This window comes from Danio aesculapii, chromosome 22 (genome assembly GCF_903798145.1).
Source record: "Danio aesculapii chromosome 22, fDanAes4.1, whole genome shotgun sequence".
In the NCBI taxonomy this organism is placed as follows: Eukaryota; Metazoa; Chordata; class Actinopteri; order Cypriniformes; family Danionidae; genus Danio; species Danio aesculapii.
Genome location: NC_079456.1, coordinates 5,009,468 through 5,027,157, shown reverse-complemented (window position 1 = coordinate 5,027,157; position 17,690 = coordinate 5,009,468). Strand labels below are relative to the sequence as shown.

General features: G+C 35.3%; 1 protein-coding gene across 1 annotated transcript in view; it reads left to right on the top strand.

Annotated features, from left to right (window-relative positions):
- The window catches only part of kdm4b (lysine (K)-specific demethylase 4B), a 101,187-nt gene that overhangs the window by 44,807 nt on the left and 38,690 nt on the right, over nucleotides 1-17,690 (top strand). The window contains exons 8-10 of the mRNA XM_056447399.1: nucleotides 10,956-11,093; nucleotides 11,514-11,710; nucleotides 15,064-15,296. Of these exons, the coding sequence (XP_056303374.1) occupies nucleotides 10,956-11,093; nucleotides 11,514-11,710; nucleotides 15,064-15,296 (568 nt within the window). The remainder of the gene's footprint in view (nucleotides 1-10,955; nucleotides 11,094-11,513; nucleotides 11,711-15,063; nucleotides 15,297-17,690) is intronic.

Sequence of the window (17,690 nt, the reverse complement as noted above, 5' to 3'; positions counted from 1 at the left end):
CCAAAATAATAATCCCTAATAGGCAACACGGTGGCTCAGTGGTTAGCTCTGTTGCCTCACAGCAAGAGGGTCGCTGGGTCAAGTCCCGGCTGGGCCGATTGGCATTTCTGCGTGGAGTTTGCATGTTCTCCCTATGCACGTTTGGGTTTCTTCCGGGTGCTCAGGTCCAAACACATGCGCTATAGGGGAATTGGGTAAACTAAATTGTCCGTTGTGTCTGAGTGTGTATGCGTGTTTCCCAGTACTGGGTTGCAGCTGGATGGGCATCCGTTGCGTAAAACAAATGATAAGTTGGATGAGTTGGCGGTTCATTCCGCTGTGGTAACCCCTGAGGAATTAAGGGACTAAGCTGAAGTGAAAATGAATGAATGAATGAATGAATGAATGAATAATTCCCACTAATATACTTTCTAAGTTTTTCTCTTTACAAATGCTAATATAGTTTCTTCAGAAGTCTTATGCCATCTTCATCTTTACGGTTTGACTGAATAAATATCTATATATAGCTCTGTGTATATGAGGCGGTGTGTGTGTGTAGTGATGTTGCCGTCTCCATGGTTACCGTATCTGATGGAGCTTATAGAGATCAGAGCATCCATAGCAAAACCAGCAGAGCTGTTTATATCGAGCCAAACGCAATCTGTAGAGATCTCATGCTGTCAGTGAAAGAGGAGAGTCAAAGGATGCCAAAAAGAGACGAAAAAATGTACAAGCATCAGATATGAGGATTTTAGGAACTCACGTCAGCAATAAACGAACACTGCGGTGAATTTCTGTGTCAGCGGTTTGTAACATCGTATATCGATTTGCATATAGATGTTTTAACGAATGATTTATAGACATTCATTACACTTGCTTATATAGGGTCTAGTGTATAGGCAAGGCAAGGCAAGTTTATTTATATTGCACATTTCATACACAGTGGCAATTCAAAGTGCTTTACATAAACAGGAATAAAAGAAACAAGTATAAGAGAAATAAAAACAAATAATAGAAATGGTAAAAATAGAAATAAAATTAAATAAAAGCTGATAAAATGTGTTATAAAAGAATTAAAAAGAAGAGAAAAACATAGTAGTTCGATCTGTCGGACATAGCACAGTGCTCATTCAGTAAAGGCACAGCTAAACAGATGTGTTTTCAGTCTTGAGTTGAACGTGCCAAATGTTGGAGCAGCTTTAAAAACGTTTTTTATGTTTGTGTTAAAATGTTGACTACTATATATTTACACATTTATTTGGTAAATGATCACTGCAAACTTGTATAAGCGACTGTCCTGTTAATTAAATGTCAAAATCTTGTTTTAATTTATATATATATATATATATATATATATATATATATATATATATATATATATATATATATATATATATATATATATATATATATATATATATATATATATATGAGCAATATTACACTCGTAGCAGTGTAATATGGCTGTCTATCAGCACTGGTGGGAGGCGTGCGTTGGCACAAGGTTGCAGACCGAGTGCCTTAGTGTCTCACCAGTGATGATATACAGCCACATCGCACTGCTACGAGTGTAATATTACGTTTATACAACAGTTCGACGACACAATCATGTATATAAAAAAGAAAATCAGAGAGATATAAAATTCTTTTTGTAAGAGGAACTACTTCCGCCATTCCTTCACATCTACAGCTGACGTCAGAACAGCAGAAACAGTTGCTACTTCACCAATGTCACTTTAGAGCTAGTGTTTGAATGATTCTCTAGCGTAATGTCTAAAGTGATGACAAAACAGCTGATTTTGCTCACATTTTAAGATTATAAGGCTGAACAGCATGAAATGCCATCAGTCTACAGAGATCTCCCAGTATTTCTATTGCAACCGGAGGATCACAATAATTAACCCGAAAAAGCCAAAGCAAACACTACCAGATTACTGTGGTATAAATACAGCACTACAACATACACAAAAGAGAGAGATCGACTTAATCTCACTTACCTCAGCTCTAGTTTAAAATAATGCAGGGGTTTTCCTCCTCTAAAGGCTTATTATGTGGTCTTTGTTGCCATATTGTGGATGGTCAGCATCAACTGTCTTTGCTCAATGACAATTTAATGGTCTTTCTGGAATTATAAATATTTAAAATAGGCACTATCCTTATAAATAAACTGCATAGTTGCAATCTAAACAACTACATTCTTGACTAAAAAACCTCAAGTACATTATGTTGTCCAACAGCAGCAATATCTGTCAAAATTTACAGAATATCGCACAACTATTAGCCAATCAGATTCAAGAACCGAACAGAACTGTTGTATAAATATATATGTGCGAAACATCACAATTTTGGTAATGTAGATTTCATGTTAACCTAACTTGTTTGTAGGTTCGTAAAGTTTTTCTATGTGCCATTTTTTTTGCACACAAAACACATTATATCAAAATATGCTAAAAAGCTAGTGCTAAGTTAGTACGAGTTATTAGTATGGTTATTATAATATTTTTAAACCATTAAAAACATTTACAAATGTATTTTGTTTGCGTTAAAAATCACTGCTCTATATTTACACATTTATTTGCAAAATGATCACACTATTTACTGCAAATTTGTATAAACGATAATCCCACCGATTAAATTTCTAATTTGTACTTTTTTTGTTTTAAAACATCACGGTTTTGTTAATGTAGACTTCAAGTGAGCTTAACTCATTTGTTGTTTCGAAAAGTTTGGTTGTATACTTTTTTTTGCGCACAAAACAACAGTTTATCTGCACATAATTCATTTCAGTTTTTTGTTTGTCAAAGTATGCTAAAATGCTAATGCTAATTCGCAAGTTATTAATACGCTTTACAAACCATTAGCTCACATTAACATGTACTTTCTTTTGAGACTTTGAGACAAAATGCTAATGTTAATTGTTTTATGTGAATAGCATTATGAACAATTTACACAAACAGATTTCTTGTGTTTGCTTGATTGCTAATTCTAAGATAGCATACATTAAGATGGCAAACAAAAATCTTTTTTCTTTTAAAGTAATTGTTTTACAAACAATTAACAAGCATTTTTTTAACAATGGACAAGCTTAGCCATTTCACACTGTTGTGTGTGTGTGTGTGTGTGTGTGTGTGTGAGAATATTTTGCATGGTAATGTAGCCCAGAGAGCTAATGTCACAGGCGGCCTGAGGACAAGCATTGTAGCATCAGTATCAGCATCACATACAAATATGTCAGCCTAACCACTCATACACATTTTTTACACATTAGTTAGCATTTGAAATTGATTTTTTTATAATTATTAAATAGTAAATAATAATTGTATAATTTATTATTACAACGGCAATGGCAAATTTTGAATAAAAATTCCTTAATTCGCCAAAAAAAATTACGTTAGCTCACATTAGCTATCAAAAAAAGTGTTAATGTGAAAAACATAAGATGGAAACGCATTTGCCGAATAAACTCTGATGTAGCAAACGTGACACCCACCTGACTCTATTATGCTTGCATTGTTTACTGTTGGTTGCTAGGTAACCAATACTACAGTCGGCCACTCTAGGAACTTAATGGAAATGCAGCTAATTCGCATGTAACTTTTTGCAATTTAATGTTACAATGGAAGCCCAGCTATTGTCTGGAGTGGTTCTGGAGGGTTAATGCTGTAGATGAACACCAGATGAAGCTGTTTAATGAGCCCTGTACATCAGTTGCGCAGGGTTTGTTGGAAGCTTTTTTCAATGGAAAGGAAATTTTGTTACAGTGACAACTAGTGACACCTAACACTGCTAGTGATGCGGTTGCTAGGTTACCAATACCACAATCAGACACTCTAACAACTAAATGGAAAATCCCCTAACTCGTTTTATTTTCTTTCCTTTATTTTGCGGGAAACTTTTTGCGATGGAACGTTAGGATGGAAACCAAGTTTCTGTCTGGAGTGGTTTTGGAGGGTTGAGGCTGTAGATGATCTCCAGATGAAGCGGTTTAATGAGTTTTTAGCGCTCTACGTCGCTCTGGATGCGAGTCGCGCAGGGTTTGGAGGAGATGAAGGGCTGAAGTTTTGATCTCAGCTGGAAGCCGGTCTGTCTTCCTCGGTCTCTCTGTCTGTGTCAGCGTGTCTTGGGACGCCATTAGTGCTCAAACTCCTGCTCGCGAATAATCAGAGAGAAGCCAGAAATCCAGCAGAGTCACACATTCAGTGTCTTGCACTGTGCTAACACCACTAGCCATGCGCTATACAGACAGATGCGCTAGTGCTCTTTGAAGAGAACAAAGGCAACATGTCATTAAGACGCAGGGTTTTGTTGATGAGTGATTTGTTGCATGTGAAAGTTGAGTTGGTTGTGGGTTATTATTTTATGCTGATTTGAAGGGATTTCAAAACTCTTTTTTTGAGGATTAATAAATAAATTCAATTTAATAAATGGCAGCTTAAAGACGCCTCTTTGAGAACGAAGGCATGTGCATTGCTCAGGTGTGAGTTTTCAAACAGAGTGTCAAAATCTTGATGTTTCTGTGAGTCTCGTCTATCAAATCTGAGCTTTATTTTGTATTCTCTATTGGATTCAAGTCAGGTGATTGGCTGGGCCATTCTACAGCTTGGTTTTCTTTCTCTGAAAGCAATTGCGAGTCTCCTTGGCTGTGTTTTGGATCATTTTCTTGCTGAAATGTCCACCCTGGTTTAACTTCATCCTCCTGCTAATGTAGATGTTAGACTGAAGCAGCTGATATTGTCGTGATTTCCGGCTTTTATCTTAATGAATCAACCTTAGTCTGGAAGTGATGAATATCAGAGGAATATACAAAAAAGCAGAGGCACCCTTGAGCAAACCCATCTCAGTCTCTCCCCAGGACAATCCAAAGTGTCCTTCACAATCTTCATACAGTTTTTCACCTCCCCACCTCTAGGTGTTCTTGTTTTAACTTCGACCATTTTAGGATGTTTTCTCTTTACTGAGAAGTATCTTTAGGTGCTCATGTTATTCTGGGCCCTGTCCCCTGCAATGGAATCACGTTTTCACACCAGAGTTCTCTCTCCATAGATTCTGAGTGTTTACATATCTTGCCATGATGGTACATTAATTTTATAATATGTCACTCACTCTCCTGAAAGCCTCTCACAGATTTAACTTCATGTGTGTTTTACATATGAAGCGTTCAGATGCAAAACCCTCCAAATCCGTCAGACCTCAGTTTTTGTAAATGAGCATTTTCTATCAGGCTCCTCTGGATAGGTTTGGAAGTTTCATTTTATATAGAACGAAAAGGTAATTAGCTGGTAAATAAAATAACTTTTTTTTTTCATAAATGTCACTTTAGACAATTCTTTGGTATTTAAAAAGGTAGATTTTTGGGTCAAACCAGCTAAATCTACTTGTGCTTTTTTTGCAAAAACCTCTAAATCCACCTATTGTAATAAGACAATTAATTAGCAATTAGCTGAAAAATCACTAAAGATGCCATTAGAAATAATTATATCAAACATAAAACACATTACACAAACCATTCCGCAGTGTTAACCCCTGATAAATCAGGGACTAAGCAGAAGGAAAATGAGGGAATGAAATCTGTCAAGTAAATGCATTAATCAACAACATCAGAATCAGAATCAGAAAGAGCTTTATTGCCAGGTATGTTCACACATACGAGGAATTTGTTTTGGTGACAGAGCTTCTACAGTGCAACAGGATTACAGAGACAGGACAAAAAACAGATAATAAATATATTTAAAAAAAATAGAAGTAGTGAGTGCAAATATACAGATAGACAAGTGTATGTACATGTTTATTACTATATACAACGTTATATGTGCAGCTGTTATGTGCAAATTGGCATGTAAAGTGTGTTGTTAAATAAGTGTATATGTGTATAAAAGTGTATAGTAAGTAGTGATGTTGGTTCCACAATTATTATCATCAAGTGTTCATGAGATATATTGCCTGAGGGAAGAAACTGTTTCTGTGTCGGGCTGTTCTGGTGCGCAGTGCTCTGTAGCGTCGACCAGAAGGTAAAAGTTCAAAGAGGCAGTGTGCTGGGTGTGAGGGGTCCAGAGTGATTTTGGCAGCCCTTCTGCTCGCTCTGGATAAGTACAGTTCTTGGGGAGTAGGAAGGGTTGTACCAGTGATTCGCTCAGCAGTCCGAACTATTCGACGTAGTCTTTGGAGATCTTATTTAGTAGCTGAGCTAAACCAGACAGTTTATTTTAACATTAAAATCGACATTTAATTCAGATATTTGGGATTTAGATTTAATGTGAGTAATGTAAACATTGTTAATATTGTAAACCAAGCTTGTTACATTTAAATAATGTTTAAAAACATTGTGAAACATCAATATCTGTGCATTGTCCATTAATATGAAAAGCTTATCAGATGTATAGGTATTATGAAGTAATACAAATAATGGATAGTTTTATACATTACATTTATCTTTTAATAAATAGCTTACATAAGCAAATAAAACACAAGGTGGGCCTATTGGGCAAAAAGGGGATGTCTCTCCCCTTTTTTAGAAGCATTAATTTGTTTTAATCATATTTAAGGTCTTGATCTCTTTTTAGTCTTTTGTTTATTTTCATACTATCCATGTGGAATAGAAGAACGGCGTCTTAAATTCATCTTTCGTGAAATGGAGTTTCCGTTTATTGTATAGTAAATCGGAGTCATTCAAAGTAGCGTTGCTGCACAAAAAAACGTGAATGCAACTTACGCGTCCGGCTGTACAGTGTGTTTTCTGTTTTTTATAATGCACAGAGTTTTGAGGTAAGGGATGTTTTCATTTTCCATTCACTGACAGTCGGACAGGCTCATCCAGTTCATCTAACTCTGTATTTTAAAATCAAAATCGGAAGCGGAATAAAACAGTTTCCTCATAAAAGCCGGCGTATCAGCCATTTTTGAAAACATATGGTTCGATTCACGCCTTCTGATTGGTTCTCGGGACATTTCGGCTTTTGGTGTCAAAGGCAAGTGGCGTCTAGAGGCTTTTGTCAACAAACTGTTATTTCTGAATGTGCTGACGCTGGGATTTGGGTGATTTGAAGCCAATATATATATTTGTTGAACATGTATTACGTGCCTAAAGCAATCATTTAATGTCATTAGCTCATTTTTGGCAGATGTGGTGTTTAGCGGCTTTTACATCTGAACTCATATGCAATCAATGTTTTACTTATAAACTCATTTACCCGCAGCTCCAAACAATAGTGACCCCACACATTCCTCAACATTAACACCCATTCTACACACACCACCAGCTGTCTCCTTTCTTCTCAAAATACACCACTAATTATTGCCCCTTTTCTCAAAATACATGCCTATGCATCTCTAGATTGACATACAAGTTGACATGTTTATTACACACTTTTAAAGAATAAAAAAACCTTCTTCAGTATTCATTTACGCTGAGGAAGGGCAGAGGGAACTGAAGAACTACTGAGAGATTGCAGCTGCTGTCTGGGCTTTCACTACCTTTCACCTCCCTTCCTTCATGTGTTTAATACTTTTTTTTGTGTCATTTCATTTCATTACACATAACATCGTTTGTAAAGTAATTAGATTCGTTTTTCTTTCATATATGTATTTCTTTAGTTGTTACCAACATAAATTAATAAATAAAATTAAATAAAATTAATTAGAATTAAATTAATTGAATATTTATTTTTCAAATATATATTTAAATGTTTGTTATTATAATATTTTATCTTTTTATTTGATTTGTATTTGAAGTTTGAAAAAAGCAACATTTAATAGTTTTTCCTGGGCCTCGTAATTGACACACCACCATTTTATTTATTTATTTATTTAATCATTTATTTATTTATTTATTTATTTATTTATTTGTTTATTTATTTAATCATTTATTAAATCTATTTATTTGTTTATTTATTTATTTATTTAATCATTTATTTATTTATTTATTTATTTATTTGTTTATTTAATCATTTATTTATTTATTTATTTATTTATTTATTCATTTGTTTATTTATTTAATCATTTATTAAATCTATTTATTTATTTATTTATTTATTTGTTTATTTAATCATTTATTTATTTATTTGTTTATCATTTATTTAATCATTTATTGATTTAATCATTTATTTATTTAATCATTTATTTAATCATTTATTTATTTATTTATTTATTTATTTATTTATTTGTTTATTTATTTAATCATTTATTAAATCTATTTATTTATTTATTTATTTATTTATTTGTTTATTTAATCATTTATTTATTTATTTATTTGTTTATTTGTTTATTTAATCATTTATTTATTTATTTATTTATTTATTCATTTGTTTATTTATTTAATCATTTATTAAATCTATTTATTTATTTATTTATTTATTTATTTGTTTATTTAATCATTTATTTATTTATTTATTTATTTGTTTATCATTTATTTAATCATTTATTGATTTAATAATTTATTTATTTAATCATTTATTTAATCATTTATTTAATCATTTATTTATTTATTTATTTATCATTTATTTAATCATTTATTTAATCATTTATTTATTTATTTAATCATTTATTTATTTATTTAATCATTTTTTTAATCATTATTTATTTAATCATTTATTTAATCATTTATTTATTTATTTGTTTATTTGTTTGTTTGTGGAAATCTCATAGTCTGCACAAACACCCTTGAGGGCACTATATTTCTGTGACCGCACTCGACCAAACATGTAAAGATGAAACATGACTCTGTAAATGCCGTTAATAAATGTGAGTTTCTCTGTAATGGAGAAGCCAGATCTCAGAGGCTTCAAAACCAACAAAATGCAGCCAAATGTAAACGTTCATTAGCTTCAGTCTGCAAACCTTCAGCTCCACCCTAATTACGCCTAAAATCATAATTTTTTTTTTCCTCCTTCGTCTGGACGATAGATGGAGAACGAGAAAGGACGAAAGATTTCTTCTTTTTCCCCATCATCCACTAATGGATGTGCAGAGATTAGCGTTGAAGTGTGTTTGCATATGCGTGTGTGTGCGGTTTTCAGCTTCATTCGCTTCTGATTGGCTCTTTCATCACAGACGCTTCACTGAACGCTTTAAACACCAACATTTATTTATATTCATTTATCATGAGGAGTGATCACACACACACTCTTAATTTTTATCAGAACGAAGATTGCTTCCAGCATATTTTTAATAACTAAACACAATTATAACTAGTTTCTTTTTGTCTTTACTATACTTTACCTTTCTTACTTGGAGTGTATCAGAGTGTATTTGTGTCACCCAAAGCCTTCTGTTGTGTTCTGATGTGATTTTTGACTGTTGTAGCTGTGTTATCACTGAAGTTATTCAGCAAAGTGATCTGAAGCCGTAATGCACTCATAACCTGTCGGAACTACTTTAGCTTTGCATTTATAAATAACCACACACCTTAGATAGATGATCAGCCAACCAGAATCAAGCATTTAATAGCTCTGAATAATATAAGTAAGGGATTTTTGACAATGTGTCATTGAATTATTAGGAAATAATGCACACCTGAAATGTGATATGGAGCTGTAATGCGCTCAAAAACCTGCCGGAACTACTTTAGCTGTGCATTTATCTGGAAATAACTGCACCCTACAACACAGGTGTCAATTCCAGTTTCTGGAGGGCCGCAGCTCTGCACAGTTTAGCTCCAACCCTGCTTCAACACACTTACCTGTAGGTTTCAAACAAGCCTAAAGGACTAAATTGGTTTGATCAGGTGTGTTTAATAAGGGTTGAAACTAAACTGGGCAGAGTTGTGGCCCTCCAGGAAATCACACATGTGCCCTAGAATGTCCATCTGCCAATCAGAATCAAGCATTCAGCAGCTCTGTGTAGTATAAGTTAGGAATTATTGACAATGAGTCATTGATGTGTGATATGGAGCTGTAATGTGCTCAAAAAACCTGCCGGAACTACTTTAGCTGTGTGTTTATCTGTAAATAACGGCATTAGAATTCTCATCAGCCAATCATCAGCATTTAATAGCTCTGTATAGTATAAGTAATGAATTATTGACGATGAGTTATTGAATTATTAGGAAATAATGCACACCTGAAGTGTGATATGTATCTGTAATGCGCTCAAAAACCTGCCGGAAATTCTTTGCCTGTGCGTTTATCTGAAAATAATCACACAACTTTGATAGATGATCAGCCAATCAGAATCAAGCATTCAATAACTCTGTATAGTATAAGTAAGGAATTATTGATGACGAGTTATTGAATTATTAGGAAATAATGCACACCTGAAGTGTGATAAGGAGCTGTAATGCACTCAAAAACCTGCTGGAACTACTTTAGCTGTGCGTTTATCAGAAAATAACGGCACACTTTAGAATGCTCATCGGCCAATCAGAATCTGCATTCAACAGCTCTGTATAGTATAAATACGGAATTATTGACAATGAGTCATTGAATTATTAGGAAATAATGCACACCTGAAGTGTGATATGGAGCTGTAATGGGCTCAAAAACCTGCTGGAACTACCTGTGCATCAGAAAATAAGGGCACACCTTAGATAGATCATCAGCCAATCAGAATCAAGCATTCAACAGCCCTGTGGTATAATTTGTTACAAAAGTAACGACAGAAAAGTAACTGTTTCGCTTGTGTGTGTATATACGCGGCAATTCGTAACTTTTTTTATTTAGTGGCTAATTCATATATATTCGTATGATCTCATTCGTACAACTTAGTATGATTTGCTTATCCCCCAGTAATAGTTGAGTTTAGGGGCGGGGTTGGGTGCCACGCCTCCTTTCTAAAATTTTCGTACAACTGAACAAATTAGTACGAATTAGCCACTAAACTGACAAAACATAAAATAGTTACGTTTTCTTGTAAGATCAGGCTGATATATATATGTATCGCTTTTTAACGTATTTTTCCAATAAAACAGTATTTTTTTTTTTTTTTTATCGGTTGCCTACGAACTCATGTTTTTTGAATGTTTTTGTGCTGTTTTTGTGTTGTAGATCACGCAGGAAGAGGGCGAGTTCATGATCACGTTCCCGTATGGTTATCATGCTGGCTTCAACCACGGCTTCAACTGCGCAGAGTCCACCAACTTCGCCACGCTGCGCTGGATCGACTATGGCAAGATGGCGGCGCAGGTCAGAATCACACGAACACTCGCTCTTCAGTTTGCAGACGAGTGCTTTATTTTACGATTATTTTCAGTTTTTTTTCATATGTTCGTTTATTAAATCTGTTTTGCTATTTCGTTTTTTGTTTGTTAACAGCTGTTTACACTCCTAATATATATTTTGTCTTTTGTGTGTGTATGTATACTATAGTTTTTATTTTTTATTATTATCAGTGTCTGAGTTGTCAGTTAGCCCTGGCCACAGTGTAACTTCATTGGTCCAAAATATCAATCCACATACCTGTGATCTAAATATCCAAAATCATTTTTATTGGGTAATGATCATCCAATCAGATTATGGAGAGAACTCTTGTCTGTTTTTATTGGTTGGTTGCTTTAGTGTGTTGTGTAGCTGTTGTCTGATGCTGTGGTGTTTGTTGTTCTTCAGTGCACGTGCCGTAAGGACATGGTGAAGATCTCAATGGACGTGTTTGTCCGCCGCCTGCAGCCGGAGCGTTACACGCAGTGGAAACAAGGTAAAGACACAACGGTGCTGGACCACCTGAAGCCCACCAGCCTGAGCAGCCCCGAGCTGGAGCACTGGAGGAAGAACAGAGTCACCTTTAGGGAGAAGGTCCTGCGCAGGTAAACACACTCAAACACACTGAGAGTAAAACAGCAGAAAAACACCAGAGTAGTACATCACAAACACCAGAGGAAAACAGAAAATAACACCAGAAAAATAGCAGATAAACACTGCAAATACCAGACAGACAGAGTAAAACACCTGAGTAAAATGCATAAAAAACACGAGGAAAACGCCAAGAAAATACTTCAAACGCCAATCAAAACGCCATACACCAGAAAGACACCAGGAAAATATCACAGTAAACCACCTAAAAACACCACAGTAAAACAGCAGGAGAGCACCAGAGAAAAACAGCAGAAAAGCAACACTACAAATCCTGCAGTAAAACACCACAATTACCAGGTTAAAACTACAAAAGTATACCACTAACACCAGGGTAAAACACCACAGTGGATGAACACTGTGAATGCCAGAGTAAAAACGCCAGATTGAAATACATGAGAACCAGAGTAAAACAGCAGAAAACACCACAAACACAAGTGTAAACAGTGAAAATGCACCGCAAAAACCATAGTAAAACAGCAGGAAAATAGTGGAAAAACACCACAAACACCAAAATTAAACAGCAGAAAAACACTGCAAACACCAGAAAAACACCACAAAGACCAGAGTAAAACACCACAATGGATGAATACTGTGAACGCCAGAGTAAAAACACCAGATTAAAGTGCATGGGAACCAGAGTAAAACAGCAGGAGAACAGTGGAAAAACACCACAAACACCAGAATTAAACAGCAGAAAAACACTGCAAACACCAGAAAAACACCACAAAGACCAGAGTAAAACACCACAATGGATGAATACTGTGAACGCCAGAGTAAAAACACCAGATTAAAGTGCATGGGAACCAGAGTAAAACAGCAGGAGAACAGTGGAAAAACACCACAAACACCAGAATTAAACAGCAGAAAAACACTGCAAACACCAGAAAAACACCACAAAGACCAGAGTAAAACACCACAATGGATGAATACTGTGAACGCCAGAGTAAAAACACCAGATTAAAGTGCATGGGAACCAGAGTAAAACAGCAGGAGAACAGTGGAAAAACACCCCAAACACCAGAATTAAACAGCAGAAAAACACTGCAAACACCAGAAAAACACCACAAAGACCAGAGTAAAACACCACAATGGATGAATACTGTGAACGCCAGAGTAAAAACACCAGATTAAAGTGCATGGGAACCAGAGTAAAACAGCAGGAGAACAGTGGAGAAACACCACAAACACCAGAGTAAAACAGCAGAAAAACACTGCAAACACCAGAAAAACACCACAAAGACCAGAGTAAAACACCACAATGGATGAATACTGTGAACGCCAGAGTAAAAACACCAGATTAAAATGCATGGGAACCAGAGTAAAACAGCAGGAGAACAGTGGAAAAACACCACAAACACCAGAGTAAAACAGCAGACAAACACTGCAAACACCAGAGTAAAACAGCAGAAAACACTGCAAACACCAGAAAAACCCCACAAATACCACAGTAGAACAGCAGAAAAACACCACAGTAAAACACCACAAAGAACAGAGTAAGACAGCAGAAAAAGACCACAAACATCAGAGTAAAAGACTGGGAAATCACCATAAACCCCAGAGTAAAACGCCACAGTTAAACACCACAAAGATCAGAGTAAACCATCAGAAAAACACTAAAAAGACCAGAGTAAAACACCAGAAAAACACTGCCAACACCAGAGTAAAAAACCTGAAAAAACCTACAAAGACCAGAGTAAAACACCAGAAAAACACTACAAACACCAGGGTAAAACATCAGAAAAAACCTACAAAGACTAGAGTAAAAAACCAGAAACACACTAAAAAAGCCAGAATAAATAAGCAGAAAAACAATGCAAACACCAGAGTAAAACATCAGAAAAACACTGCAAACACTAGAGTGAAACACCGGAATAAAACATAAAAAACACTGCAAACACCAAAGTAAAACACTAGAAAAAATGTCAGAGACCACAGAAAAACTCTGCAAACACCAGTGTAAAATGTCAAAAAACACAGCAAACACTAGTTTAAAACTCCATGAAAACACCACAAACACCAGAGTAATACAACAGAATAAACACCACAAACACCAGAGTAAAAAACAGAAAAAAAATACCACAGACCAGAGTAAAACAACAGAAAAACACAGCAAACACTGGAATAAAACTCCAGAAAAACATCACAAACACCAAAGTAAAGCACCAGAAAAAACACCACAAACACCAGTGTAAAACAGCAGAAAAAAACTGCAAACACCACAAACACTAGAGTAAAACTTCAGAAAAACACCACAGACCGGAGTAAAACACCAGAAAAACTTAAAAACGGAATAAATAAGCAGAAAAACACAGCAAACACCGGAATAAAACAAAAAACACTGCAAACACCTGAGTAAAACAACAGAACACAGCAAACACTGGAGTAAAACTCCAGAAAAAACACCAAAAATACCAGAGTAAAATACCAGAAAAAACACTAGAGACCAGAATGAAGCACTGAAAACACCAGAAAAAATGGCAGAAAAACACAAAAAAAAACATAAACACCAGAGTAAAACACCAGAAAAAGCACCACAAACACCAGAGCAAAACATCCAAAAAAGCTGCAAACACCAAAGTAAAACATCAGAAAATTGGCAGAAAACAGCACAAACACCAGAGTAAAACACCAGAAAAGCACCACAAACACCAGAGTAAAAACACCGGAGTAAAACACCAGAAAAGTGGCAAAAAAACAAAAACAAACAAACACCAGAGTAAAACACTAGAAAAAGCACCACAAACACCAGAGCAAAACATCCAAAAAAGCTGCAAACACCAGAGTAAAACACCAGAAAAAGTACCACAAACACCAGAGTAAAACACCAGAGCAAAACATCCAAAAACCACTGCAAACACCAAAGTAAAATCTCAGAAAAAAAACACCAGAAAAACACCACAAACACCAGAGTAAAACACCAGAAAAAACACCAGAGACCAGAGTAAAACACGGCAAACACCAGAGTAAAACATCAGAAAACAACACGATAAACACCAGAAAAAAACACTATAGAGTAAAACACCAGTAAAAACAAAAACCCAGACCATAGTAAAACTCCAGAAAAACACTACAAACACCAGAGTAAAGCAGCAGAAAAGCACTGCAAACAGTGGGTTCACATTAAATGTGATTTTAAGTATTCATGCAATTAGATTAGATACAAACTCTTGAATGGAGTCACTAATGCATCATATTATTGTATGTCTCTATGAAAATATACCTTTAAATCTTAAAAAGAGATATGAACTTTTGACCTTTACCATTCACATAGTAAAAATCCCTCTTGTTGTATTGTGTGTTGTAGAGCTCAGGCGAAGATGAAGCAGTTTCGGCGTCTGAAGCCGGAGGACCTGAAGGTTCTGATGGAGGCGGGTGTGGAGCTGGACATGGAAGAGTACCAACGCAAAGTGGAGGAACACGATGAGCAGCGGCGCCAGCAGAGGGATGAGCGCATGGCCAGAGAAGCCATGCTCACCCTGGAGGCGCTGGAGAGAGAAGAGCAGGAGCAGGCCGAGGCCGCGCTTCGAGGAGGAGGAGGTACAGCAACACACAGCCGAAGGCAGAATTATTAGCCCTCCTGAATAATTGTTCTCCAATTACTGTTTAACGGAGAGCAGATTTTTTTCAACACATTTCTAAACATAATAGTTTATTAACTCATTTCTAATAACTGATTTAGTTTATCTTGGCCATGATGACAGCACAGATTATTTTACTAGATATTTTCAGCTGAAAGTGGAATTTAAAGGCTTAACTAGGTTAATTAGGAAAGTTATTGCATAATGATGGTTATATAATGACAGCACATTGTAAAACATCAGCTCATTTCTAAAACCCCTCAGCCATCAGTCCGTCATCACAAAGCCTCAGTATTAGGATTGGGTATCGTTTGGGGTTATTTCGATACAGGTGCTAAATCGATACTTTTAAAACGGTACCAGTGCCAAAACAGTGCCTGAACCGATACTTTTAAGCCACAAAATTATGGTGGATGACTCTAGAAAAATCTTTTATTTGTGTTACGTTTTTAAAGACGGTCAGTAAAGGGGAAGGAGAGTAACATTAATTTTGGGTGAAACACACAAGCAAACACAATATCAACAAGTGAGGAACAAAATACCAAGACTAACTAAATGCAATAAGGTGAGTTTATTTACAAAGATAGTGATAATAATTAATGCAAAAATCTGGATATAGAAAGAACATTAAATATTTACAAGAATATATTGAAATTACAGACAACAAATGGAACACAAGATGTTTGAACGGATTGATGGGAGAGTTGGAGAGATGAGACGCGGGACGGCGTCCAAACAATAGAAATAAATAAAACAAAACAATCTATTGGCCCAACATCTACCCTGACTATCCAAAAGAAAAACACAGCAGTTATTGAAAAGAAATCTTCGCTTCTATTACGCACTACCTAACCTACTCTAATATATACAATGAGAAAACAAAAGTACAGTGGGTGGAGCACGCCCCTTACCTAAGTTGCACCTGTAAACTTGAACAGATTCAGCCTACAGTTGAGGTCAATTTATTTAGCCCTCCCATTCATTTAAAATAATGTTTCTGAACATCTCAAAGTGTTTCCTAAAAAAAATACTGACCTTAATTTTTTTTTTAATTAAAACTGCTTTTATTCACGAAATAAACAATAAGAAATAGGAATGATTATGACTCCAGAATATAATCATTCCTATTTCTTATTGTTTATTTCGTGAATAAAAGCAGTTTTAATAAAAAAAAAATTAAGGTCAGTATTATTAGCCTCCATAAGAAATAATTACTTTACATTTTTTGATCTACACAACAAATCAGTTACACAATAATTTGACTTAAATTATTTCAACTTTCGTAGTTAACTAATTAAGTCTTTAAATGACACTTTAATCTGAATCAAAGACTATAAAACACTTAAAGGGACTTTGTCTGAATACAACTGTCTTGCAAAATAACTAGTAAAAGATTATGCACTGACTGTCACCATAAGATTATGCACTGACTGTCACCATAAGATTATGCACTGACTGTCACTATAAGATTATGCACTGACTGTCACCATAAGATTATGCACTGACTGTCACTATAAGATTATGCACTGACTGTCACCATAATATTATGCACTGACTGTCACCATAAGATTATGCACTGACTGTCACTATAAGATTATGCACTGACTGTCACTATAAGATTATGCACTGACTGTCACTATAAGATTATGCACTGACTGTCACCATAAGATTATGCACTGACTGTCACTATAAGATTATGCACTGACTGTCACTATAAGATTATGCACTGACTGTCACTATAAGATTATGCACTGACTGTCACTATAAGATTATGCACTGACTGTCACTATAAGATTATGCACTGACTGTCACTATAAGATTATGCACTGACTGTCACTATAAGATTATGCACTGACTGTCACCATAAGATTATGCACTGACTGTCACTATAAGATTATGCACTGACTGTCACTATAAGATTATGCACTGACTGTCACCATAAGATTATGCACTGACTGTCACCATAAGATTATGCACTGACTGTCACCATAAGATTATGCACTGACTGTCACTATAAGATTATGCACTGACTGTCACTATAAGATTATGCACTGACTGTCACCATAAGATTATGCACTGACTGTCACTATAAGATTATGCACTGACTGTCACTATAAGATTATGCACTGACTGTCACTATAAGATTATGCACTGACTGTCACCATAATATTATGCACTGACTGTCACTATAAGATTATGCACTGACTGTCACTATAAGATTATGCACTGACTGTCACTATAAGATTATGCACTGACTGTCACCATAATATTATGCACTGACTGTCACCATAAGATTATGCACTGACTGTCACCATAAGATTATGCACTGACTGTCACCATAAGATTATGCACT